The 27,807-nt window shown below is 42.7% G+C and overlaps 1 protein-coding gene across 6 annotated transcripts; it reads right to left on the bottom strand.

The window, feature by feature from the left end:
* Positions 1-189: 189 nt before the first annotated feature.
* On the bottom strand, positions 190-27,294 carry Tpm1 (tropomyosin 1). Of its 6 annotated transcripts, none has more exons than XM_047541299.1 (10): positions 27,054-27,293; positions 25,798-25,915; positions 19,592-19,599; positions 14,075-14,208; positions 11,822-11,939; positions 10,414-10,484; positions 9,566-9,641; positions 9,089-9,151; positions 8,713-8,782; positions 190-1,002 (listed from the first exon to the last, which is right to left on the bottom strand). In XM_047541299.1, the coding sequence occupies exons 1-10, from the start codon at positions 27,165-27,167 to the stop codon at positions 920-922; spliced, it is 855 nt and encodes a 284-aa protein (XP_047397255.1). In that variant the 5' UTR covers positions 27,168-27,293; the 3' UTR covers positions 190-919. The 6 variants fall into 6 exon arrangements, with proteins under 6 accessions (XP_047397255.1, XP_047397252.1, XP_047397256.1 ...); XM_047541300.1 differs by lacking the exon at positions 190-1,002 and adding an exon at positions 5,561-5,835 and having other exon boundaries at positions 27,054-27,294; XM_047541298.1 differs by lacking the exon at positions 190-1,002 and adding an exon at positions 7,247-7,329 and having other exon boundaries at positions 27,054-27,287.
* Positions 27,295-27,807: the final 513 nt, after the last annotated feature.

Below are 27,807 nucleotides of genomic sequence, written 5' to 3' on the forward strand. Positions count from 1 at the left end.
TAAGAGACCGAAATCATGTTGCCTTTACTGCTTCTGAGAGGGTAACATGTGAGACCCCGCCTCCCTCTGGCTTATTATTTTAAGAAATTTTGAAGGTCAATCATATAGTCTAAACTTCACAAAGTAAGAACATACAAACGACAGGACCACCAAATTTAGAAAATGTCCTACAATGTGCATTTTATTTCATATCATTATACAATGTTTACATATAGTTATAACTCTTAAGAAAATGTTTTTTTCTTGACCAATTGTATGTAGTGCCTAAATCTTTCACTTTAACATGGACAATGGGAGAGTGGAAATCCATATTGAATGCTATCCTACAGAGTTGTTAAGGGGCTGCAAGTGTGCCAATCAGAAAGGAATGGAAGCCTTGAAAGAGCAGTGTGGCTTTCAAATCCTCGGCTTTAGTGAATACAGGCATACTGGACCCATAGTCTCATCTTGTAGTAAAACTCAAGACAAAATAAATTAGTGTTGGACAGAATTCTAAATTGTACAATATTGAACAAAGACCACAGGGGACCTTTTGTTTAAAGTAGCACCAATTCACAACTGATTGTCTCCAATATCCATCTTCCTGTTGCCCCTATTTGTTGGCACTTAGAGTGGAAATCTTTCTGCTTCCGTGAGGAGTCTTACACTGACTAAGCAAACTGTGTGGCTAAACTCTACATATAAAGTGTGGCAATGTCGTCCTGGGAAATGGCACATTTAAACCAACGATGTCCTGATGTGGGCTTGCCTTTTTTGGTGTGTTTTTCCCACCTCCTGCCCTAGCTGGTGTTTTGTGGATGTTTCTGTGACAGTGGTAAAAGTAAATAAAAATGCATTTCAGGGGTATCATGGTAAGCAGGTGTTTAAAACAAAACAACAAAAACAAAATGAAAGAATGTGGCCGCAGCTAAGGAGGTTTTCACATGTTGTTTAACTCCAGTAAAGTCTGATCCAGCATCTGATGCATACTAAGGTTTTCTTCTTTGGCATGAGCCACTTTCTCTGTTGTGGGATTAGAAAATTAAGTCATAAATAGCTGTGCTTTGGACACAGTGGTGTTTTGTACATTCAGGCAGGCAAACATCAATCACAAAAACAGAATGAGATGATTAGAACTAAGCATGCTTTTAAGACATTACTCATTTCTAGACAAGGACCTACAATGGGGAACATATCTTTAACCCAAAGGAACCACAGGCACAGCAGAGTCTTAGTGTGGTCAGGGGCACCAGCACCAACAATCCACCCTGAGAATAAAATGCAGGGTGGGTTTGGTGAAGGTTCACCAATCCTGTGCTGTGGAAACAGGGAGAGGCAAAAACCAAATACAGCTTGCAGCACTGTTATACAAACTGGAGAAGTTAATACCAGCAGATGCTTCTGAGTTACAGGCAGTTAAAGGTCTGGGAGTCGTGTTGTAACACGGCCTCACAGAAAACAAAGATGACATAATAGGTTTTTGACAACTTTTAAAATGATTTATTTCTGTTGCTCATAAAGTTATCAACATGTTTCATGCACACTTCATTAGGACATTCTCTTAATATTTTTATAGTATTCTATTTAGTATTAGCAAGACATTTTCATAAGATTCCAGCAACACCATTAAACTGAATAAAGCATACCTTTCAGACAACCAGGGACTTCAGATATGAGCTCCTGTTTTCAAAAGCTATTTTGCCCAAGCATAGGTACATTTAATTATATTTCAAATACTATACTAGATATGAAGAAGTTAGGAATACAAATATGTAATTATATATATATACTTAAAGCAGGACTCAGTCGTCTCTGGGAAATAGAAAACAATTTTTTTGGTCCTCATTATGTATCCATTGAAAGAGAAGGACCTGCTATTGCAAAAGAGTGCTGACTTGTTATAAATATTTATTCACATATGCAATATATGTATTTTACCATAAAAGTTGTCTTGGGATTAAAGAGAACTCAATTATTCCTGATATATAGAGGAAAATACAGGTAAAGCCAGTGCCCTTTAGCCGATTCCTTTCATTTGCATTTCTGCAGAAGAAAGTACCATTTTCAACCCTATTAGCTGAGGGTTGGACAGTCTTAGATTTCCTGCACATGGGCTCCATTCCTAGAATTCAGCCCAAGACTTTTTCACACTTTTTAATCCTCATTCAGGGCCAGCTTTAGTTCATTAGTTAGGCGGCGGTTTTGCTCAAGTTGCTGGTAGAGTTGATCTGTACAGGTCAGCAAGTAGGTTAGCAGAAAAGAAGAGGCAGAAGAGAGGTTAGGCAGACTTGGTGAGAGACAGTTAATAGAGAACACAGAGATACCTCAGGCAGGACAGCATCTGATCACTTGCTGAGCAGTCTACCCTCACCCCATTGCCATCTGTCCAAAATGGTAAAAGGCCTGGCAGAATGACGAAGGGTCAGAATTTCTTGAAGGGGAGAGAAGGAAAAGGGAGGCACAGGAAACAAGAAGAGTGATGTTCCTCTTGTACTTTACTAAAATCACCTCATGAACTAACTGTTCCATGTGTAGCTTTTGGCAACAGATCTTGGAACTGAGGTGAGGGGGAGGAGTGTCCACATGTCATCCACCCCTTGCTAGGGGTCAGCGGAGATCCTAGGTGAAACTGTGACCTACCATTGCTGCCCACTCTTCCAGAACCCCTTCCCCTCTGTTCACAGGGCAGGCTTTCCCCTCAGGTAGTACCAAGTGGGTGCCATTGCTTCTGCTGCACTGAAACTTTTTGAAATGTGCAACTAAGCTCCTTGTTCTTCTGCCAATCACCAGGATACAGGGCACACATTCTCAATTCTTTGATAATGTGTTACTTTATTCCAGTAGTGAAATAACAAGTATTTATCTTCATTCAACACTAATTTAGAAGTTAGGTTTACTTTGAGAGGATGGCATTTATGTTTGGTGCTAATATATGTGTATAAAATGAACAAAACCTCAAACATCACCACCAAGACCTGTGATACAATTTTTATAGACTGAGATCCAATCTGCTCAAGTAGCAAGGAATCCAACCTTAACATTCTGTTATCTGATGATCTAGGGGATACCCAATGACAAGCAAGAGACTGGTACTCACCAGGAAAAGCTGAGAGACACACGATTGAGTGATTGTGACCACCTGGACCTAGAAATTCTACTTAAATCATCTTGGTAAGCTAATAGTTTTACCCCTTGGGGAAAATGTGCCAACAGTAGCCCCCAGGCCTATTGGGAAATTGAGATTTCCTGTTAACTTTCTCTCCTGAACAGTAGGAGATGGGTAAGATGCTACGCTTATTGTTTACTGGCTCACTATGAGATGCAATTCTCAACATCTGCTGCTATTTTCTCTTTGCCAATCCAAAGTTTCTGGATATTCAAAACCACAGTTTATGGTCACCTCCTCCAGGTAGCTCCCAGTCACAATTATTACTGTTCCTTGCTGACTCAAAACACACAATGTCTATTAGATTCACCTCACTCATCTATCTTTGTACAAGAAGACTAGCTCATGGAGGGCAAAGAACACTTCCAGCTCATCTTTTTCCACACTCCTGCTACCTTTCAGGGTCCTGCATGTGGCATATGCTTGGAAGTTACAAAATGTACAATTCCCCCCCCCCCCCCCCCCAGTATTGGGAATTGAACCCAGAGGCACTCTACCACTATGCTATATCCCCATTTACATTTTGAGACAGGGTCTCACCAAGTTGCCAAGTTTGGCCTCAAACTTGCAATTCTTCTGCCTCAGTCTCCTAAGTCACTGGGAATACAGAGATAGGCCACCACACCCAGTGGGGTTTACAAAATATAACCCCATTACTGTCTTCACACTATTTTCATAGGAAACTGCTGCCACAGACAGACAGGCTATGTTTGCTGAGCCCAAATGTTTGGCCCAGCAGGAACGAAGAACTTTAGAGAAACCATGAAGATTCCAGAGGGCCAGTGTATATTCAGTTTAAATACAGTGGTCCCTATTTCAGCCTTTTTGAGGCTTTCACCCCTTCACCTGTCATGGAGCTCTTGTGCCTTGATGACCTGAGGGCGTATGCATTTGGAAGTACTTTCCCTCCTGTTCTATGTAGACTCACCTTTTAGGCTGTGGGACCTGCTTTCCTGATCCATTACCTTCCTATTTCTTTTGTAGACAATACTTGAAAAATGTATGTGAAATCTCTAGTAGGTTTTTCAATAAAGAGTTGTGCCTCCAGGCTTAACTGAACATCTGCTCAGCAGAACTTTTGGACTTGTCATTTTGTCTATAGCAGGATTACTCAGAGAAGGGTCACTTTCATCACTCTCAATTTTAAAAAAGAACAAGGCAGGAATCATGGCAAAAGCAGGCCCAAGAAGCCTTAGCAAAAGAAAAAAAAAAAAAAAAATAACAGAGGCTATTTTACTCTCCAGGGTCATTGTCCAGATTCTAAATTTGAAAATGTCTATCATATCATTACTAAAATACTTTAATTCATAGCCCTCTTTTTTAAAAAGCATTCTCTTTGCTCTGAAGACTTTGTAAAGTGACTGACACTATTTTCAGAGTTTTTTCTAAATTTTTTAAGTACAGTGGTAAATCAGCCCTCAAACAACTACACAAAACAGATGAAGATGACCCATGTTTAAAACACAGGAGAAATATAGTCAGATTGTTAAGGAAGGAGAAATGCTGAGCATTAAGAAACTAAAGTCCACATCATTTTAAAGTTCTAATTTTGTAATTAAAAAATCACTTAACTGCTGTTTGTGAATTAAAATGGTGAAGCCCAAATAAAATACAACTATATTCTCAATAATTCTCACCAACTACTTTTTTTGGGATTAAAAATAATAATTATATCAACTCTAATGGCTATAATTTTAAAATGTTCATAAATGAAGAAAAAGTCCAGCTATTAAACAGGAAGATTATATAGTACAACCCCTAAGAAACACATGTGCTTAAGAACACAAAAATTAATAACCATGACTCAACTACAGCTGTCATATTTAGAAAATCTACCATGTCATTTTCATAATTAAAATGAAGGTGTCAGTAAGGAATAAACTATGGAAACCTTGAACTTATCTTTGTGCTATAAAAGAATGATCAACAATGATCACAATTTACATTGTTTGAATCCAAGTTCCTTTCCACTTTCCTAATTAGTAAATTCCTAGCTAGCTCAGTGGGACAGCTGTGTGGCCATTTATCATGAGCCTTTCAATAGTGAGCCCTGTCTTCTATATCTTGCCATGGCCCAAAATAAACCTCTGGCAAAGGAAGACACTGCTCAAGCCAGATCTTCTGACTCCTGACAAGTACTGTCCCCTATGCAGAGATTCTCAACCCACACTGCATGCCAGAACTATCATAGTTCCTAAAACTCACAGAGGCCTGGCCCTTACTCTAACTTACAGAAAGCAAAACCCTCAGAGGGATGCAGGCACGTGTATTTTTTTTTTTTTTTCTTTTTTAATAGAAAAGTTCCAGAAGTAACTACTGGTTTAGAAACTCTTGATATTAATGTAATGTTCAGAATGAAGAAAAAAAAAAAAAAAAAAAAAACAGAAAAGCAGCAGCCAGAAATTAACCCTCATATGCACAAAGCAGAACTGTAGTTTTATTCAGTGTTGAAACCAAAACTTCAATAAATAAGAAGTAAAAAGAATAGCAAACAGCAATAGCTTACACAGTGTTTATTTTACACTGGAACGAAGAGCTTCTATACAATAGAAAGCACAGTATGTGCCTGGCCCTAAGGCAGGTGCTAAGAGAAAGAACCAGGTCAGCTGGAGAACAGATAAGTGCAGAGCTGAGGTGGGGCATCCAGCTTGATGAAGGAGTCTTGGGAGAAGTGAAGCAAAGAAACTTATCTGCATGAAGACAAAAGGTGGGAGAAAGAGGGGGGAAAAAAAGTGGCACAATGGGAAAAAGGAAGACATAACTAACAGAGGAGAGCAGCACTTGAAACACAGGCAAGATGCAGACATGCTCGCAAAACCCACTGCCAGCTGTACCCTGGGGGAATCTGTACTGGCCCAACCATGTCTAGACTGGGGCCCATCTCCGGTCAACTTTTGGGGAAGACTCATGAACGGAATTTAAAAAGAAATGTTAAGCTAAAATCCTGCTGTCAGGACATTTCTTCATACTTAACACTTAAAGTTTGTCCCACAGAATCACACTTTAGAACTAGAGAGGACCTCAGAGAAAAATGATCCACCCCATCCCCTCATTTACAAATAAGGGAGGAGGTTTTCTTTCTAGTGTCCATGGTGATAGCCACTCTCTAAGGGCTACCTGCCCCCACCCCAGTGTGGAGATTCTATATCTCTAAGGCAGCAGGCACATGCCACTCTTAAAACTACTGCTTTTCTGCATGGGTAAAGAATTGACAGGTGGGCCTAGAGAGCAGCTTTTCCAGCTTTACTGGAATCCAATGTGATATTGGAATGAAGAGCCCTCTGAAACATTCCAGGTTAGAATTTATAGAGGCAGTTAAGTTTAATGTTTAAGTAGGGTTAGTGATATGCAAATCAGTTATATATGCTCAAGGTTCTCCTGAGAACAAAGCTACCTACTCCAACTCTTAGAGCCTCACAGGAGTAAAATCTGGACCACTAACCCCCAAATTCATATTGTGTAAGCTATGTTTTATTTACCACTCCCCCTTCCCTTTGGTCACAGCTTGTAGCAAATGTTTACTGTGGGCCTTTTCACATAAACAGAAAATTAAAGGTATGGTCACATATTGGAGCAATCATTTTGCTCTAGAACTCTTACAAGTGAGGAAGAGAGGATCATTTACAGAGTCACTCCTTAGGATATACTGAGTCATCTCCTTTTCCTCAGATCCTCAATAATCTGATATTTTAGGGTTTTCTTAAATTTACACTTCTTTTATGAAAATGATCATATTGTACTTCATGGAATCTCAGGAAACTAAATTTGATATTTCTGGAAAAATTCCTGTACAATTGCCTGGCCTACTTTTATTCAAATCTAGTTTAATTTCTTGAAAGGATAGTATTCAAGGTCATTCATATTCCAGTTCCTCACTTGGTGGGAACAATCTAATTGAGTGTTCACCAAAGAAAAGGACTTTGAAAAGGAAAATGGTCTCCACAAACTGAATCTTCTTGGCCTTCATATTAGTACAATGGTTATATATGAGAGCAAACAGAAGAGTGCAAAGATGGAGGTCATGGAGCAGGAAGGGAGCGGTGGTGAGGCTATCACATAAGCATGAGGGCACAGGTGCGAGCAGGCAGGATGCATGAGCATTTACATGGAAGTCATATCGTTGAGAGCGTGGTCCAGCTCCTCGCTGATGGCCTTGTACTTCAGTTTCTGAGCATACAGCTCGTCTAGGACCAGGAAGTGGAAGGCAGAGGTGCAAGGACATGGAGAGTGATCAAGAGATGGAGGGTGAGCGAGGGTGGCGCAGGAGCCATCCCAACACAGCAGCAAGGAAAGGGCAATGCATGAAGGGGTTGGTGCCGCAGCAGGTGCCAACGCAGGAGGCGCGTGTTTTGTTTTTAAATAAATTGAAACAAAAACAAAGAGAACAAAACCCATTAGAAATTAAAATGAGAAAGACTCAATATGAAAATCATAACAAATATGGTAGGCATATCAGTAAACCATGCTAAATCCTAAACAAAACTACAGAAGTCTGTCTCTCCTGGTGGGAAATGGAACATCTTTCTTTTTATAGAGCTATATTTTAATTACACCAGAGCAGTCAGCCACCTGTAGCTGTAGCTATAAACAATGGAAAAAATATCCAAAGGCAGTGTTTTGGAAGAACAACTTGTGATTAAAGCCTATAATCTTTATCTAGCTCCACCTTCAAACCACTGACTTCCTGACCAAACTAGACCACTGGGATATTCATTTTTTTAGTGTCATTTAAACTGCTCCTGTGGTATTCCCTCCAGAGCTGCTTGTACCTAGTCCAGGAGCCTTGAAAAGCAAAGAAAGTCACACTTTCAGTTGCACATTGGCAGACTGTTTTGCAACTATTTGTCATTTGTTTTCTCCACTATGGTTATTATTATCTGTACCAACCTCCAGTCCCTTCTTTAACTCTTTCTGCCCATGATAAACTTTTTTTTTTCCTTTGTCACAGCTAACTCTTCACAAACCTCAGAGCTCAACATTTAGGATTTCTGTGAGATAGAGTTGGTGTTTCTCAAATGAAAACTACATGCCTTGAAGGAGAAATGCTTAAGCATAATCTCAAAATATTATGCCCTATTGTTCCTGCTTCATTTGAGGATATAGATTATTTTACTAATGAATAATTTAAAATACCCAAGCCCTTCCACTGCATTCATACTTGGAAGAAGATGGGTTGTGTCTAAAACAAATGCACACCATTCTGACAATTAGGAGATATCACTAAAGACACAAAATATACCAGAGTCACTCTTACCTACAAGCATCTCACTCACAATGAAAATTAAACCCACTACCTTCTGAGGAGCATGAAATGCTGGGGCGAGGGAAGGGGGGCTTTGCATTTCAAAAAGAGACATTTGCTGCCTGGTGGCTAACCAGTCACCTTAAGAACTAAGGACTCAGGTCCAAGGGTTTAAGAGCCACAGACGAAAACCTCAGAGGAAGTAAGGAAGAAAGTGCAAGAGCAAAGAAATTTATTTAGGTGGATGCACTTGGATTGGACAATTGTATGCCAGGTCAGTATTCAACCATGAGGATTAAATGAAAAACAATAGTTAAGATCTTACCTTCTAAGTCATCAATACTTTTCTCCAATTTAGTTACTGACCTCTCCGCAAACTCAGCCCGAGTCTCAGCCTGTAATGATTTAATTTATCTGAGTCAAAGTTTAAGAAGTTTCACAGTTCTAGTAGCCACAAATACAGGGAAAACTAGAGGATGGAAATCAAGCATATCACCCATGAAATGGGTTTAAAACTGTCAGTTTCAGTCACTACTGTGAGCAATGGCAGCTAACACAGCATGTTAATTCCAAGACTACATCTGAATAACCCTGGCTTCGATCAATTGTAACTTTAAAAACAAAAAAATCCCTGACCAGCTCCATGGAAATAAATGTTATTAAAATCCAGTTGACTTCATCCAAAAGTCTCATGATATTACCTCCTTCAGTTTGTCAGAAAGAACCTTGATCTCTTCCTCATATTTGTCTTCCTTCTGCGAGTACTGTAATTAGAAAGAGCATTCCAGATGTCAGGCTGTGGCTCACTGTACTCAACCCTTCTAACAAAAAGAATTCACCAGCTCAACCAACAGATGTTAAGGATCTCCTAGGAGGTAACAGAACCTCCAATATCAAATGGCATACTATAATACATTCTCTGTTTCTAGCCTATTGTTTTACATGGGATGAGAACAAGGTAACTTATCCAGTTGAAATTAAATTGATGACTCACATACCCAACGTAAAATATTCTCTACTAAAAATATTATTTAAAAACCTGTTTTTCAATAACCACTAGGAATCATCTCAAAAATTTGCCATTTATTAAAATGTCTACTGTGCTGGTGCTTTTATCAGTGGGCCTCTTTTTAGCAGCTCTTAAAAGATGCCTTCCCCATACCATGCTCCTGGCCTACCTTCTCAGCCTGAGCCTCCAGTGACTTCAAGTTGTTTGTCACAGTTTTCAATTCTTCTTCAAGCTCGGCACATTTGCTAATGTTTTCGATCAGAGGCAGAAAGGGTGGGAGACAAGCCAAAGGAAGGAGGAGATAAAAAGGAGAGGAATGGGAAAAAATGAAAACCAAGTCCTAGAGATGAAGGACTGCCTTCAAGAAGCCAAACTATCAGGCATGAAAATGCTCAATTTTGCCATGGATATCGCCTTCCACCTTTGCAACAATGGAAAGGCAGGGTCACAAAATTGAGCAACTCAGAAGTGATAATTTGGCTTCTTATTTGGCTGCCCCTAAGAGCATTTATGAAGGGAAAAACAAAGGAGCATAAAGGACCAAGAGAAAGCACTTAAAGCAAGATATAAATAGCAGAGGGTGTAGTGAAGGTGCAGTCATTACATCAAACCAACCAGTAGGCATTGGAAGCTGAAAGACTTCTAGGTTTCAGTTAAACCTAAAAACCACACATGAGCCATCAGTACCTTATCCTCTGCAGCCATTAATGCTTTCAAGGTCTGATCCATTATTCTTAATTGTTCTTCCAGCTGTCGAACTTGGCTGTTAGTGGACACAGGAAATGCACAAGGCCATTCACAAAATCAGTGTGCAGGTAAGGCATGCAGTGATACACGCATTCATACATAGACACCCCACATGAGTCCTCCGTGTTCCATATTCGTGGCTCATCCACAACAAATGAGCACAAAAGGAGCCCGGAGCTGAAACAGGTAAATGTGCAGCTGCCAGAAGGTCATGCTGTTTAGTCACTGCTCTGCAGCACCCCACACGCTCCTGGTGCTGGGCCCGCTTACCCTTCTGAGAGCTCAGCCCGCTCCTCTGCACGTTCCAGGTCACTTTCAATGATGACCAGCTTACGGGCCACCTGCAACAGGACAAACACAGTACACATACACACACCGTGGGGCTTGTGTATTTTGTATAGGGGGTTGTCTGAGTGGGGATCAGGCTGCATCAGTTCCTAAGGATTCCTGTCTATATGCAGGATGCTCCCCATTTGGGTAGACTAAAGAGAAGTAACTTTCCCTCAGGAGTGCTGACAGAAAATCAGAGTGTCTTCACTCACCAAGACCCAGAATGGACAGCTACAATTCACAGTCTCAATCTGAAGTCTGGCCCTGGTGAAATCTGCATAATTACATAGCAGCCAGACTAGAGTATGAAATGAAAGAAATATGAAATCCAGTCTCAAAAATAACATACTGCTATTAGTATACAGACATACTGCTCACCATACTGCTCATCAAAGGAGACCCATTTAATACTGAAAAGGTGGGGGCTGCCAAGAAAACATGAAAATAAACCTAAGAACTCCACCAATGTAGAGTTCTGTGCCTCAGTCTCCTTTTTGTGGAGGAAATTAAGAAGGCAAAAGAAATTAACATGAGATGAGTTAGTGAGCTGACTAACAAGGTCAAATCTATATTCAGAGGAAGGAAGAACGTGAAAGAAGGAATCCTCTGAAGCAGTTCAAAATTAGCAAGCACAGCATAATCTGAAGATAATAATAAAAAGGAGGGTCAAGGCCTGGGGTTGTGGCTTAGTGAAGGAGCGCTTGCCTAGCATGTGTGAGGCACTGGGTTTGATTCTCAGCACCACATATAAATAAAATAAAGGTTCATTGACAATGAAAAAAATATTAAAACAAAACAAAGGAGGGCTAATGTTGTTTCAGGACAGCCATGATATGATACAATGAGGAATAAACTAAAACTTTGACAGTCATTTTGGCTCTGTTATCACAGGTCATTGTCATGTGAATATGACCAGGAGCTGATTCACCTGAGAACCTGTGCTGACAGTGGGTTTCTAAGACCTGGAAGGAGAGGCCTCCATGAATCTACTGAGTAGATGCTACTCAGTTGCCTAAACTGGACTGCTAGGTGGATCACACTGGAAGAAATCATTTGCATAAAGGAACATCCTTTCTCAAGGGTTTACCTCTCCCTTTTCCAGGTCAAAGGTCTTTTATCCTAGTCTTTAAGCAAGGGAATTTTAATTGTTCTTCCCAGTGCTATTGCCTGGCTTCCTGATACAGCCTTTGATCCAGCCCTAGCTGGATCAAAGAAAGAACCATTTTCTGCAGTCAAAGAAATTTTGCTTCTCAAAACTACCCATTTCTACCAAGAAAGCAGACTGTTTCCCCAGCCCCTGGAAGGCCACTGCTAGGAGTCCATGAGGCTTTGGGTGCTAGGATCTGACCTCTTCATACTTGCGGTCGGCATCTTCAGCAATGTGCTTGGCCTCTTTCAGTTGGATCTCCTGAATTTCCATTTTTTCTTCATCCTTTTGGGCTCTACTTTCAATGACTTTCATGCCTCTGGAAAGAAAGACAAGTAAAAAACTCCAAGATTTAGAGTTGACCTTCCACGCTGTCCTGCTGTGGCCCAAGAAGTTTAGACCAAAATAGAGTAGAGTTACTTTTATTCCCCAAACCATGAAGCAAGACCTTCTAGTGCTAAAGGCAGAATAAAAAGGACACATTTCTCTCTGCTCATTGTGAATGAAATCTCACACTTTGGGTAATGCAGAAACTGTCCAGGTACTTTGTGTTAAATCAAAGGTACAATGTTGGGATTCTATTTGAATCTGGAAAATATGGAAACAATAAAAGCCAAGATGCTTTATTTGTTAAATACATAAAGGAATTTATTCCCTTTCCTGAGAGAAGTTTGTCTGAAAATGGACAAAAGCTACAACAAAAGCAAATTTATTTTTGTGTACCTTTCTACAAAAAAGGGTCTTATCCCATCAACCACAAACAAAAATAGTACACTAGTCCATAAGAATTGCTGATATTTGAACATTTCACATGTATTAAAAGTAGCAGTTTCAGTAGACTCAACTGAATTATTTAGATAAGAAACCAAGTTTTACCTCTAATGGAACCCTCTCTAAATAGTGATGTTGGGAGACAGGACTGATACTGGCTTCTACATCAATGTGTACATTAGGGTTCTATGGCACTATGGCATGGTGTTACATTTCAGGAAATGTTAACTGATCTATGATATATTAAATATTTATGGAATAACAAGTCATGTTAAAATGGGACTCATTTACAAAACTTAAGTAGGCAATAAAGAAACAACTATTTTTTTTGATCAATTACTAGAATATTCTTGAGGAGACCCAAGGTCTAGCTTTGGTTTGGACACAAATATGCCATCAGTCTTTGGGCAGTGACAGTCTGAGTCCTAGTTCTTATTTTTCCTCCAGGGGATTGCAGTAAATAGTTTCTTAGCTCCTTTTACTCCACAGTCTAACATTATCAGACTACCTTTATGGTTCACTAATAGGTATATTTCAGGAGGAAGTCAGTCACACATCACTGTTACATATACACTATAAGAGATGATTATTCATCATAAAGAATTTTAAAACTCTTGGCCAGTGAAGAAACACTAAGCAGCAGTGAATAATGAGGTGAAAACTGACGCTAAAAAGCTTCTTGAACCCTAAAATTTGAAATCACTTTTATACATGGTGGCAGGAAGCAGAGGCTTGCTGTAAAGATGGACTGTATTCTCCTGCCCAGGTCACAACACGGGCAGTCACACTTGCAGTGTTCTACCACATCATCCCTCAAGTAGAATTCTCCCACCTCATTGAGCCTTCCCTGAAGTTCTTCTTTGCAATGTGGCAAATACATTAGCTTGAACAGTTGAGCACAGAAGAAAAAACTTTCTGGGATGCATGAGGTTAGTTGTGCTGCTGCATAGTTCCTCTTTACTACCACAGGTGGCATCTTACAGTAACAAGCCAGGTAGAGTCATGTTACAGTGGAGGTGGGCTCAGAGTACACAAGTACCTGACTATATATATATGTGTACAAGGGTCTTGTCTGCAAAAAATCCTAGTCCAAAACAATTTACTTCTGCAGATCATATTTGTTTTATTGGGGCTTTTTTTTCTTCCACCTATTTGACAACTAAAACCCCACAGTTTCTTTAACCAGGCCCAAGTCTCCTTGGTGTATTTTACAATAAAGTAGTTATTATTATTTTTTAAATGCACAATTGCTCTGCGATCGGTTGGAATGAAAGAACCACTGCATATCCCTGGAAATTCTCATTTCCAAGTCTGTCTTGCTTGTTGGGTGATGTGCTCTGTGAGGGGTGGAACAGTATCTATTTCCTCTTTATAACTCTGGGGCTTAGAACAGTCCTTTGCACACTTTAGGTGTTCCATTTACTTTATTTTATTTTTTGGTGGTACTGGGAATTGAACCCAGGGCCTTGTGTGTGCTGGGCAAGCCCTCTACCACTGAGCTCCAGTTTTAGCCCTGTTCTACTTATTTTAAAGAAACAAAATCAAACTACACATGTGGTCAACTAAAGAGATGACCCCATGGAAGAATGTAAAATTTTTAAACCTCAAAGATCAGAGGAGCTTCCTGTTCATTCTGCCAGGAGGAAAGGCTTGTGCTAAAATGGCTGGATGAGACATTCTCACCTCTCGCTTTCATCTGCTGCCTTTTCAGCCTCCTCCAGTTTCTGCAAAGCTGTTGCCAGACGCTCCTGAGCACGATCCAACTCTTCCTCAACCAGCTGGATGCGTCTGTTCAGAGAAGCTACATCAGCTTCAGCCTAGGCGGAAAGAGTAAGAAGGCCTTTCTGAGCTGGAGAGAAAGTGAGGGTCACATCTACAGTAAGTGGCTGGGACCTAAGTGCTGACCTCAGACAGAAGTGTTGGCCTAGTGGTAAGTTACCTTTAAGTGCATTATAAGCCCTCACCAACTCTGGAGTTCTCAGATATGTACTTAGTGGAATTACAAAGTGAGCATCCATATTTACACACAATTTTTATCAGATAGATGAACCATTAGCAAAGACTCACATGGCCTCTTTCTCACCCTAGCATTATTCGCCCATTGACGAACTTCATCACAGCCACCTCACTCACTGGGGGCCTACGGTGTAGACAAAGACACAGGACTTACCCAGAAGTTCAGCTGCATAAGACAATAGCAGTACCATCAGAAACTGTTATCGGGAATTTCACTAAACTCTCCTTTCTCTGAAACCATTTTCTCAAAGGAGTTTTACAAAGGAGCTAAATACTTGAAAATTCAGTGATTTAAAAATGCGTACCACATGGAGACCCAACACAATCTTAGAAACTCTCCTCCCCTCCACCACCTTTTCAGTAACTCCTTCAAAATAACTGGTCATACCAGAACAAGGCCATGACAAATCTCCCAAGAGTTTTTGTCCCAAGTCTACTGGAATTTCTCACAAGTCAAGACTGCTACAAGAAAAAATTCAAACTCTTATGGAGAAAAGGAATAAAGATAATGTTTTTACTTGGAATCTATGTTTGAAATAAAAATTTCTTTCTCTGCATACAAGAGACTACCTCCTGTCTTACACATTTGTTACTATGTTTGAGTACTTGCAATGTTGTGAAGGTGGCCATTCAAATATTGAATGCAAGTGAATATGGAACTTACTAATTAGGTAATTCATCCTTATTCACTTTGAATGGGTGATGGGTTTTTAGGACATGCAGATTTCTAAATATTAAAATATACATCTTAGGACCCATGCTAATTCTTTTACTTTTTAATTTTTTAGAACGCATTTTGATTCATTGCACATAAATAGGGTACAATTTTTCGTTTCTATGGTTGCACATGATGTATACAATTTGTTTAATCATGCATGTACATAGGGTAATGATGTCTGTCTCATTCCACCAACTTTCATAACCCCGCCCCCTCCACCCTCTCATTTCCCTCTATATAATCTAAAGTTCCTCCATTTTTCTCTTACCGCCCCCCCCCCATTATGTATCATCATCCACTTATCAGGGAAAACATTCAGCCTTTGGTTTTTTGGGATTGGTTAATTTCACTTAGCATATTCCTATGCTAGTTCTTTATGTATATCTGTCTTCATCAAATACAAGATTATATATATATATATATATATGTAAATATATATATATTATATATTCAGTTCTCTGAAGAGTATGGGCTCAACAAATGTCTACTGAAAAATAAATGAAAAAACATCCTAATTTAAACAATAGCAATTTTCTTAGCTCATGACTCCATGACAAGAGTCTGAAATGCACATGTAGTTAGAGAGAAGTTGTGGTCATGGTCTTGAGTCAAAGGAATTATGAAAGAACATTATTAAACTTGTGCTCACCTAGATTTGTAAGATTTTAAACGCCAAGTTTTATCTAGGGGAGAAATGAATAAGACATTTCCAACCACAAAAACATTTAAATACACTTTTATCTCAACAAAAAAAGCTATGGGTAATTGATAGATGGAGGCAGGGAGTAAGGCAAATGTGAAATGAATCCTGGGAGAAGCATTTACAACTGACCTGGCTCATAAAGTCAATCCTTATCTGTGTACAGCTAGCAATAAGTCCAGCTAGGAATGACTGGTAGGTGACCATTGATTTCTGCTTGTTTTCTTTGAAGGGAGAGGGTGATAAGGTAGCAAATTTTTAAAGTACAGGGAACTGCCTTTTAAAGTCATAACCCCAATTTAGAAAAAAATTGTAAGGGTGTACATACATTAAAGGTCAAGTTAGATTTCTTCACTGTTCTATATTTTCTGTTTCCAGTAAAATTGTATTCCTTTTATGACTAGGGGAAGGGAACAGGAATAAGCAATCAAACCTGAATGTTGAGACACTAAGGGTAAATATACCCATTACAGATGCTGTTGCCTATCAGATAAGTAGCAACAAATTTTCTAAACTTTTTTGTAACCACCAAGTCTAAGTGGCCTATCAGATAAATGGCAACAAGATTTCCAAAACATTTTTATAGTCACCAAAGTCTGAGTTTCCTGTTCTAGTTTAGATCTGGGTCTAAACCTGGAGGACCTGGTACTCACAGAAGGGTAGCTGTTTATGTTTTTGGGAAAGAAACTCTGGGTGACAATTGGGTCTATGTTCCCAGCAACTCACACAGCTGAAGCCCCAGAGAGGAATGAGAGGGCAACCTGGGTTCACCCTTGTCTCTGGTACGCAAGATTACCCTACATGAAAGGTCCACCCCTCAATCTCTACTTTCTATTGCCCCCACCACTCTAGCCTTTCTATCCCATAGTTCGACACTGTTTTAGCAGAATGCTATTTTGTAAATGTCACTTACACTTTTGCCCCAGGAACATTTTGTAGAACCCTAGACTCCCTGACATTAGGGTATGTCCTCTAATACTAGCCTGCAGGGACTTGTACAGGATGCCCACACAATGGCAAGGACTAGTACACACACAGAGAGCCTACCTATGGACAGCTGGCTCTTCCTGAGGAAGTACACAAAATAAGAGTCTCGTTTTTTTTTTTTTTAAGCTGGAAGAATCCCTGGGCATCATCCAGCTCCCACAATCGGCCAGGTGCCAGAATCAACTAGAAGATGTGTATTAAAAATATAAACTTCCAGACCCTACTCCTAGAGATTCTGATTCAGGAAATGAGAGGGAAATCTGCACTGTAAATAGGCAACCCTCTCTACTTCTCCAGCCCCATCCTAAGAAGCTGTCAAATTCAGTGGCAGTTGCCCATCGAGCTCTCTACTAAAAAGAGAAGAAAGAAAGGAACCTCTGATCCAGAGTGCTGGAGCATGCTCAGGCTATACAGCCCTCAGTGGAAGACAGGACTAAATTCCCTATAATACAGATCCAATGAACTGTGTACAGTTCCTTGGAATTCAGGAAAAGTTAAATTTCATAATTTAGTTAAGGCACTTTCTTTTATTTTAACTATTTCCTCCTCTTATTTACTATGCTCTGTTTTCCAAAGGCCTACATCTTTCATTTCTGGTATTTTTTTCCTCAGTTTTGAGACTTCGTTAGATATTCTCTCAGGTTCTTTTTATCACAGCACCTGGGTAGTCTTCAGGTAAACTGTAGTTATACAGTACTACCACCTGTTAGTACTAGTTTATAGACATGACCATCTGCTATTTTAAAGCAGACAAATAAAAAAAAGCATTGGAGAGGGTCAAAACCCTAAATGCAATTTTTTCCAGGCATGCAAGTCACCCTTAGTGTACTGAGTTAGCTTTCTTCCAACAATGGTCTACATGTCCACACTGAAGTGAAGTCTTTCAGTTTGGGATGTTAGTTTCTTTTATTTCAAAAGTGCTATTGTGTCCCAACATGTGATAAGCTACTCAGAAACAAACTGCTGCATTAGGAAGGATACCAATGTCTTCTTGCAGATCTGTTGTTAAACTATCACAGAGTACTCTGAACTTGTGAGGTCCTTAGGGTTGCACATGCCCGTAACTCCAGCAGGTACTAACTACCTATACAGAAGTCAAGGGCAAACTCACCACTTTACCCAGTCCCCAAACAAGGAATTTGATGTCTACCTACACAGAAAACAAAGGCACACACACCATTACCCCACCCCAACAAGGTAAAGAAATCAGGGCATGCCTGCCCAATATAGCAAAATGTTGCTCCAAATTAGATTTGGAAAAACGCAAAAAACAAAAAAAATCTTTATAAGGCCTGGGATTTTCATGAGATCCAGATGTTTTAGTCAATATAAAAACAATTTAAAATAGCAATGATTTTTACTTAAAAAAAAACAAAACAAAACAAAAAAACCACTGCCCCTGTTAAGGCTATGCAGAAGAAATACAGGTAGGAGAATAACATTGTATCCTTAAATCAGTTCTCTGAAATATGTTTTCAAAGATCTTCCTGAACTAGAGTGGAGCATGGGATGACCAAAGTTCCTATCTTTTTATTCATGTAAACTGTAGTTATACAGAGGTTTCACCCAACTGCTGTGTAAGATCAAGTGACTAAAGCCAAGTTAAACTTCTGCCCTTATTTGGTAAGAAAAAGGGGGAGGGACACCCAAAATACTGATGACATTAAGGGGCACTCCCATGGATAGCAGATACACACAACTTCATCTATCTGTGCCAAAGCCTATAATTTATGAGGCATATTTGTATAACAAGGGAGAAGAGACCTGAACAAGGCATTGTGGTGCTTCTGTTGGGCTAGAGATGAGAGTAGAAATGGAGGGTACTGTACACATTCCAATTACAGCCACTCTGGGAGTGCCAATGCAAGCACAAAAAGTACTCTCAGTTTCCTGCTCCCAGAAATATTTACCAACTCCTCAGAGGGAAAGGGCTGGGCATTTTTGAAAACTGTTTATTTCCCAGGACTTAATAAAGTTACCAACTAAGAACTTACTGGCTGCAACTATAAGTCTCCTAATTTGCTGGGTACTATCTAGAAAGGGGAAAGTCTCTTTCTTGTTATCTTTTTTAAAAAAATAATGACAACTAAATAAACAAAACCCTTGTAGGTCACAAGACCTACAGTCAACCATTACATCAAGCAAAGTAGCCTCATTCCAACATTTTGAAGGGCCCACACACCTTGGAAAAACAAACTAGGAGGAAATAAGGATTGGCTGCTTTTTCCAAGGTAAGTGTTGGTTTAGCAGGGCCAATTAATGACAGCCTGTCTGAACCTCTGGAGTATCTGAACTTCAGCCAACTTTCCAGTCAAATATTTTTTGCCGTGGTTCATGGCTTTGTCGCTAAACCTTTATCTTTGCTGCCAAGAGAAACTCTTACTGCTAGCTTGATTCACAGTTGAGGCTGTGTCTAATAACTACCTAAATTAGCTACATTGAAGTTCCAATTTTAGAAATTAGGGAACAATTCTCAATCTGAAATTCTCTTAATTGTTAGGAACAATTCTTAACCAGTTCTCAAGTTCCTGTATTATAAGGTTTTGTGTCTACTCATCCAGATAGACTGTTTTTTTTGAAAAAATAACTTAAGATTTTTAAAAAATGATTTATGCCACTTTTGATGTAAAGTCTTAAAAAGAATGAAAGCCTTGTCCTTAGCCAACTAGCATGGGGGAATACTACTATAAAAACGATGCATAAAATAGAAGGTGAGTATAAAAGTCATAAGGTAGCCTTCATAAAATTTGTTGGTTTTTTGTGGGGGAGGGGGCCTAACATCAGTCACTAGGCCAGGAGTTGATCAAGGCTCTCTTGCATAGAATCACATATTCCCTTTCTTGTTATGGTGAAAGGAGTTCTTCAACTTACATCACCAGTACAAGGTTAACCCACCAAACATTCCTTCCAGTCTGCTCACACCCCTCTCTGTTCAAGTTCCAAGGGAGGTGGGCAAGTTGATTAAAAGTATTAAATGAAAAGTTTTACAATGAAGTGAAATGAGCAGGCCATTTTTAAAAGCCCTTACTAAGTGATGAACAGAAGGTAAGGAGCACTGAGTTAGGCAGTACTGTGTAGTGTTTATAACAGGGGAAATAGCACTACCTCTGTTGTGCTGAATTGCACTGCAATCTCTTTACATACCAAACCCTTTAACCAGTAGGTAGGTGCTATTATTACCCACATTTTACACTTAGGAAACTGAAGAACTAAAAGATTAACTGTCTCCAGCTAGTAAGTAGTAGAGCCAGGATTCAAATCCTTGCAATCTGGGTCCAGAGTTCTTGTTCTTATTCATCATGTTCTATTATGTCTACTGGTTCAAGGACAGCTGCAAAACAGAGAGGGAGCTGGAATTAATCTGTCACCCAGCCAAGTTCAGAGGCATTCATTGGTGAAGGGGGCACCCTGTTGCTTTGTCTTCAAAAGCAAATATTAAAAATTATCTCTTGCCTATTAATTTCCTTCTGTCTATATTTTATTTGAAATCTTCCCTAATTAGGGTTTGAAGAGGACTTGTTTTTTCTGTGCTTTCTGCAAAACGTGTCTTGAAGTTTCTGCAGGAAGCCCTACAGTCAATACAAACACTTAACCAGAAGGATTTACTCAGTTCAGAAGAGTCCTGCGTATATGACACACAGCTGGACACCATATTATGCCTTGTCATAAAATTCCCAAGGTGTTTTGAGCATCTTGATTTAAAACATACTCTCAAAATGGACAAATACCCCCAAACTAAACTCCCTCTGAAATCCTGTTCCTGTTTGTTTGATACATTTGCCTTAGGAGAAGAAAGGAAGCCAGGTATTCAATAAGAAAGAGGGAAAGCTGGCAAAAGAATACATCCAGCAATCTTTGACATTTATCCAACCTTTTCAAGACTAGATAACAAAGGAATATCTATTTGTATAGACAGTTTGGGAGGAGGGATGATTAAGAAAGGGAAAAGGGCCGCATACTATGGAAGTTGATTCTTCCAACAGAACCCAGAGCTGTCAATGTCTTAACCATCACACAGAAACTGTCTCCAGAAAAAAAAAACAAAAACAAAAACAGGATCGACAGGGACTGCAGAGTGTAGCATCTCCAGGCCCCAATGTCTGACAGAACCTTACAAACTTGATTTGTTTGCACCCCTCCCCCAAAGGAGGGACCTCTTCCTTCTCCTTTGCCTGAGTAAATAATGCCAGTAAGCGCAAAGTGCACGTTACGGGGCTCCCGAAAGACCCGGACTCAACGCGACCACCCCAGAAATGGAAACCCTTCCTGAGAAAGTGCTGCTTCCAGAACCTTCTCAACACCGTTTAGGCTTGCCCTCTGGGCTTTCAGACGAGCGAGAAAGAAAGGGCTGGGAAGGAAGGGCAGGGCTCCTCCCCGGAGCTGGACGCCAGCTGGCCCAGGTGCGCCAGGTGCGCCGCGGAGGCGTGCGTCCGCCAACTCCCGGAGGGCCCTGGGGGCGCCGCGGGACCGGCTGGAGAGGTAGCGCCTCTAGGGGGTTGTGGAGTGATTGTGGGTCCCTTACGGTCTCCCTCAGCTTCCTCTCAAGGTCCAGCTCGTGCTGCAGGCTGCCCGCCCGCTCCTCCGCTGCGTCCGCCTGCTCCTGTAGGCTCCGGATCTTCCTCCGCACCGCCTCCAGAGAGCTGCTCGCCGCCATCGCAAGGGCGGCGGCGGCGGCAGCGAGCGGGTTGCGATGGAGAAGCCGGCCGCTGCGCTAGGGTCGCCGCGGGCTCCTGCTGCCGCTGAGCGCCTGTCCGCCCCGCCCAGGCCGCTCTGCGAACCGCGGCGCCCCCAGCGGCCCAGGAGCAGCCCGGAAGTCACGGCCTCCCGGGCGGCGCCGACGAACCGCGGACGGGTGCGCGAGCGCCGGGGGCGGGCACCGCGGGCGAGCGGGGCGGGGCGGGGCGCGCGCCGCGGACCCCGGGGACTTGGGGCCCGCCGGAGGCATTGCGCATGCTCGCCGCCGCGAAGACTGGGCTTTGGGCAAGCGGTCTGCTGGGGTCTACCGGGAAGGAGAACTCCGCGCCAAAGATCTTACTTCGACTCGCAGCTCCCCTCCCCAGCGGCCGGGAGGTGGTAACCGGGGTAACGGACCTGGCTGCTAAGGGCGATGGCAACTCCTGCTGGAGGTGGGAGCACTGCGCTCTGCAATCCGGATACTACATCTAGGAAGAGGAGACGCTGAGAGCGGGGTTTGGAGCCAGAATGTGGCTTAAGAGAAATGTTCCTGTCGCAAAGAACCCTAGAAACACAAGACCCTAATCACAACTTTGCCCCCAGTCTGGAGCGAAAACCACTAACAAAGCATTGTGTGGTTGGACCTCCTGTTCTAAATGCAGTCTTCCTAGGTTTGAATCTGGCTCCTACATCCCTGCTGGCTGTGTTATTTTGGGCAAATGACTTGTCTGGTCTTCATCTGTAAAAATAAAGATAATAGTATTCATACGGTTGTTATGAGAATTATGATAAAATTAAAGCATTTTTCACAATACCTTGTATGTAGTTAAAAACTCGAATGATAGTTAATAAATATGCAGGCACTGCTAAAGAGTCAGGTTGGGACCCATAACTAACTGTGCAATCTCAGACAAACCAAGAGTGTCTTCTAGTTTCAACCATCCCTAGTTTTAGACCAGTCAGTCTCTGAAATCTTCTGGAATTAGATGGATTCTGGGCTGGACTAGGATGCCTTTAAAGGGCACCCCCAAGGAAGGCCACAGAACCCTAGGAAAAAACCTCTGTCTACCAACTGGAAAACCATTCTGGACACAATCTCTAGGGACGGACTTCTGTAGATTCCCCTCTTGGGCTGCGTTTTTGGCTTTTTCCCTTCACCTGTCACAGAGAGCCATTAAAGTCAGTTCCTGGCATGTTTTAAGAACAGTAAAGTAGCTGGGCCCCGCGGGCATGCCTGTAATCCCACTGGGTTGGGAGGCTGAGGCAGGAGGATCGGGAGTTCAAAGCCAGTCTAGGCAAAAGCGAGATGCTAAACAATTCAGTGAGACCCTGTCTCTAAATAAAATACAAAATAGGGCTGGGGATGTGGCTCAGTGGGTCGAGTGCCCAGAGTTCAATCCCTGGTAACCCCCCCCCCACACACACACACAAAAAGAAAGGTCAAGTTGGGGGGGGGCGCTTAGGGAAGGAAGAGACAGAAAACAAAAACACACCTGCCAACATCCTCAACCTCCAATGCTGTAACAATGAGCTTTCTTTGCTTTCCTGACACTTTCTGTGGAGTTCCTCACTGTCTGCTGAGAGGCTCACAAATCCCAGCTTGGGTTCTTTCATCCTGTAGGTGGAGCCTCATGCTTTGTTTCCATGCAGTTCAACTGGACAGGCCTGGTGGTTACAATTCCTCTCCTAAGAACAGACTGAGGGACTCTGACATTGAGGATGGGGGAAGAAGGCATTTAAGAACCTTCAGGGGCAGACAGGAAAACTGCTGAACACTTGCAGATGCTCTAAGCAATCAGCGAATGACTTAATACCCTGCTTTTCAAACACCTGAGGAATTCTGTTTCAGGTGAGTTCATTTTCAAACTGATGTCATTATAGAAGAGTTTGGGACAGTTGTTCTCATGCTTGGCTGCAAGCTGGAATCACCTGGGTATTTAAAAAAAAAAAGCCCTGCCGTCTGGGTTCCCACCCCAGCAATTCTGACTTAATTGACTAGGTGCAAACTAACTTGAGTTTTACAACTTCCCTGAGTTGTAAAACTTTATTTAGATAAGGTTGAGAATCAGTAAAAATGTAAGTGGGGATAAAGACCCACTACAAATATCAGATTACAATTATTGGGGAAAGAGCTGGGGCCAGACAATGGAACCCTGCACTCCCTTGGTCTCAGTCAATCAAAAATTCAAAACAAAACCATCAGGGATGCTACCTCCTGAAAGAGAACCTTTTAGGCTAGGAAAAATCCACCTCTGGAATTGAATTTGTAAAGCACATTGGTAAATTAGAAAAAAAAAAAGGTTTTTAGTAGTAATAATAGAAAAATGTAAAATTGTTTTTATGTGGGGAAGTAATGACAGTGAAATTTTCTAATCCCACTTCCTTGGGAAGCTGACTTCTTCCCCAGCTCTCCTTTCCTCTAGTGACATCTGTCTCTTCCTTCTCAAGTTTTTACAATTTTTACTAGTTCAGAAATTATTCTAAATATAGCATTTCTTCACAAATTTCTTCATCATCTCTATAGTCTCAATCTAAAATGTCTTAAAGGGAAAGATGATCAATACAGTCACCAAAAGGAGACACACACACACACACACACACACACACAAACACACACACTTAGGGTTTTCCAATGAATAAAGAACCAAAACAAGATTCAATAACCTCCCTCCCCTGCTGCCCCTGCCCCTACAGCTGAGTTTAGTCTCTTTTCCATTTCTGCCCCACCTTATTCCAAGCCCCTCTAAACAAGACTTTTCAATGAAGACATGATAGCACTACATAATTACTACAATTATTATCTTTTTCCCCTTAAGAATTGTAGAAGCATTTTTCTCCTTCTCTTGCCTTTAGTCTTACTGGGCTATTTTCAAATTCTTTGCATTCTTTTCCTTATAAGGAATATCTCTTCTTGATCTATCAGCGGCTCTTTTGAAAAAGCTAAATAAACATTCTGTTGAAGAATCTGGGGGAGACAGACATCCTCCAGCTAGCCATATACACAGCAGACATCTGATCTTCATTATACAAAAAGCAGACTAAGAGTTACATGTGGGTTGTTCTGTTTGTTTTTGACTCTTTTTCTAAGCCAGGTAGTTTATAACTTAAATGTTTTAGCTAAGTTGGTGCTTTCCCAAACCCCCTATCTAGGAACCTTGATAATCACTAAAAATTTCTTTTTGTAAGATTCTAAGTGTTGTATGTCTGGATTTCTCATTCACAGAGCCCATATGGATATGCATTTCAAGCTGTGCAGATTTCAAGACCTGAGACCCTTTGGTAATTTGCATTTTATTCCCATACAGAAAATTCTGCTATTGCACTTCGAGGTTAAACTTCTGGGCATAGCTTTCCCAGTGCTCAGACATTCTTGGAATAGTTACCAACTTCCCAAGGAATTCTTTTCTAATTGGGCCACTAGGCTTAATTAGCTTCTAGAATAGAATTCAACAGTGTGAAAAGAACTTGGTTCTTTGGAAATCTAATCCTTGGCTTGACTTTTGGAGGCAGAAGAGGCAAGTTCTACAATTAAGATTCCAAAGGCCAATGGACAAAGTGCTAGTAGAGCTTTAGCCCTGTGTGTATCACCCCTGAAAGTATGTGGTGATCCTCAGAGGGCTGACAGGTGGGGGTGGGGCAAGCAGGAGGGGCAGGGGGCAGCTAGCTCACTATACCATATAAAGCACTGAGCTATATATAACTTCCCACTTATTTTCTGGCTCTAGTGGCCTTGGACTGCCTACCCAAGCAAGTATCATCTTCCCAGGCAGATCTTAAAGGCTGGGTTAATGCTTCCCTAGTATGAAAGGAAGCCTCAAAGTGTCCCTGTGCCCCACTATGAAGCTCAACCTGGTAAATTAAAGTATTACTATGTTCGGAGGCCAGACTTTCTGTACCCTGACTGAGGCCACCACCAAAAGACAGATGGTCCCACACACTGGGGATGGCAAAAGGAAAGAAAGATAAGAAAATTAAACCTTGGTGATGACACCCACCTCGGATTTTCTGCCACTAGTAGTGAAGGTTCTTCTCCAGAGTCCAATTCCAGCGGCTTTGCTCTCCCAGCTACTCACCCACCCACATCTAACCCAAGGGGTAAGAGGAGAAAAAGAGGAACGGATGAAATATAATGAACGTGTGCAGTAGCAGTCAGAGGTAGCATCCAGTGCTCTGGGTCATAGTGGGGCTGTGTATTGGCTTCCAACAGGAGGGTATGCTCCTCCATTACTTTTCAGCCCCTGTGGTGACTCCAGAGTGGCTATGCGGCAGGAGGTGAGGGAAGCAGTGTAAGCGTGCACTTACATCAGTGGCCTTTTTTTTCCGCCAGCTCCAGTTTCTCCTGGGCATCTTTGAGAGCCTCGGAGTATTTGTCCAGTTCATCTTCCGTGCCCTTGAGTTTCTTTTGCAGCGACACCAGCTCATCTTCCAGCTGGGAGTTGGCCGTGGCGGGGTATGGGGTGGGGGTGGGGGTGGGGGAGGGTGCAGCAGGCAGCGTGATCCCGCAAGGCGGGGGGTGTGGGTGCACAGATATTCAGACCGAGGGAAAGAGAGAGGGAAAGACAGGGAGGGAGAGAGAAAGAGAAAGACAGAGTTAGCCATTCGTGCCGCATCGCGCCGCGCGCCCCAGGTACCTTGGCGGCGGCCTCGTCGGCGGCCAGGAGGCTGTCCTCCGCCTTGTGCAGTTCCTCCAGCACCCTGTCCCGCTCGTCCTCCGACACCCGCAGCAGTTTCTCCTTCGCCGCGATGTCCTCCTCAAGCTAGGGGGCAGCGGCGGGCGGGCGCGGGCGACCGGCACGGAGCGGGTGTTAAACATACACACAACACACGGGCGCCACGTTGGCTGGGGACTCTTGGGCTTGGGGGGCCAACAAGTTGGGGTTCAAGGGACCCTAAGTAACCTTCTGTCGCCAAAAGCTGGGACCACTGGCTGGTGTTTCAACAACTACCCCCCGCCCCATGAGCCTTCTGCCGAGGTCCCAGCAGGCTCAAGTCCACAACTTGGGGTCGGAAAAAAAAAAAAAAAAAAAAAAAAAAGACCCTGTTTGCCTGACTTTCCGGCCGTATCCTACTCTGTCCCATCTTTGTTCTTAGGAAACATCTCCATGACTCCCGCCTCCTCCTCTAAAGTCTCCATCCCAGGTTGAGGTTCCTTTCTCCCCATTCAAAAGTCCAAAGAACTTGTCTTTCAGGAATTTGACGCTTCCTCTCTCCTGCCCTTTCTTCAAAAGTTCTCAGGAACCCAAGTCTTCCCCCCTGCCCCCCCGATCTTACAATATTGATATCAAGTGCCTTTAGGTCTTGGATAGACTTGGCGAACTATGGGAATCACAGAAGGGAAATAAGCCGACCTCAGCGAGACTAAAAAGTTAGAATAAGCCTCAATCTTGCGCTTCCCCTCCCTCTTTTCCAGACACGTGCCCCTGGCCGCCTTGGCCTGGGGTATAATGGGGGTACGAATCCTCCGGGTGGGGGCAGGAAGGGATCCTAGACTCCGATCCCCCGGCCCGGGGTCATGCGGGCAAGCTCAGCGCAGGCGACTGGCGGACACGGTCGAGGGAGGCGCAGACCTGTTTGCTCCTGTCTTCCGCCGCCTTCTTGTCGGCCTCTGCCTGCTCTGCTCGATCCAAGGCGTTCTCCTTGTCGAGCTTCAGCATCTGCATCTTCTTCTTGATGGCGTCCATGGTGGCGGCGGCTAGGGGCCCTTGGGCTGCGGCGGGAGCGGAGAGGCGAGCACCAGCGTGGTGAGGCGGCCGATCCCGAGTGCGAGCGCGGAGCCTCCTGCTGCTCCCAGATATGTACTTTCCCAAGGGGGCGACCGCATTCCTCAAGACAGCCAATACTTTTTTGGAAAAGCTTTTTTCTCCTGCCCCCTTTCCCCTTCTCCTGCCTCCGCCCCGTGCCCCCTCCCCGCTCCTCCCGCGGGGGCCGCTCGCCCATTCGCTACCTCCTGACCGCCTCCCAGTTGACGGTGGATATGACTATATATGGGGACCCGAGCCGCGGAGGCGGCGGCCCGGGGAGGCCGCCCAGTTTCCAAACCTGCGCGCTAGGGAGAGGGCGCCGGGCCTCCCTGGAGTCGAGCCGGGCTCAAGTCACTAACCTCTGCCCTCTGCACCCCTTCCTCCCGGGGCCAGCCCTGCCCATTAGGGTCCTCAGCCGAACCCGCCCTGAGCCATCGGAAGCCTGGGGTCAATTGTTAGGAGCACGTCGAACCACTGGGCGGCCAGACACAGGCACTTAAGACCACTTAAGGCCCAGGGATCCCGCCGTGCTTCTCGCACCCGGTGTCCTGGTAGATGAGCTCTGAACACCCAGCTGGTC

Source organism: Sciurus carolinensis, chromosome 2 (assembly GCF_902686445.1).
Source record: "Sciurus carolinensis chromosome 2, mSciCar1.2, whole genome shotgun sequence".
NCBI classification, from domain to species: Eukaryota; Metazoa; Chordata; class Mammalia; order Rodentia; family Sciuridae; genus Sciurus; species Sciurus carolinensis.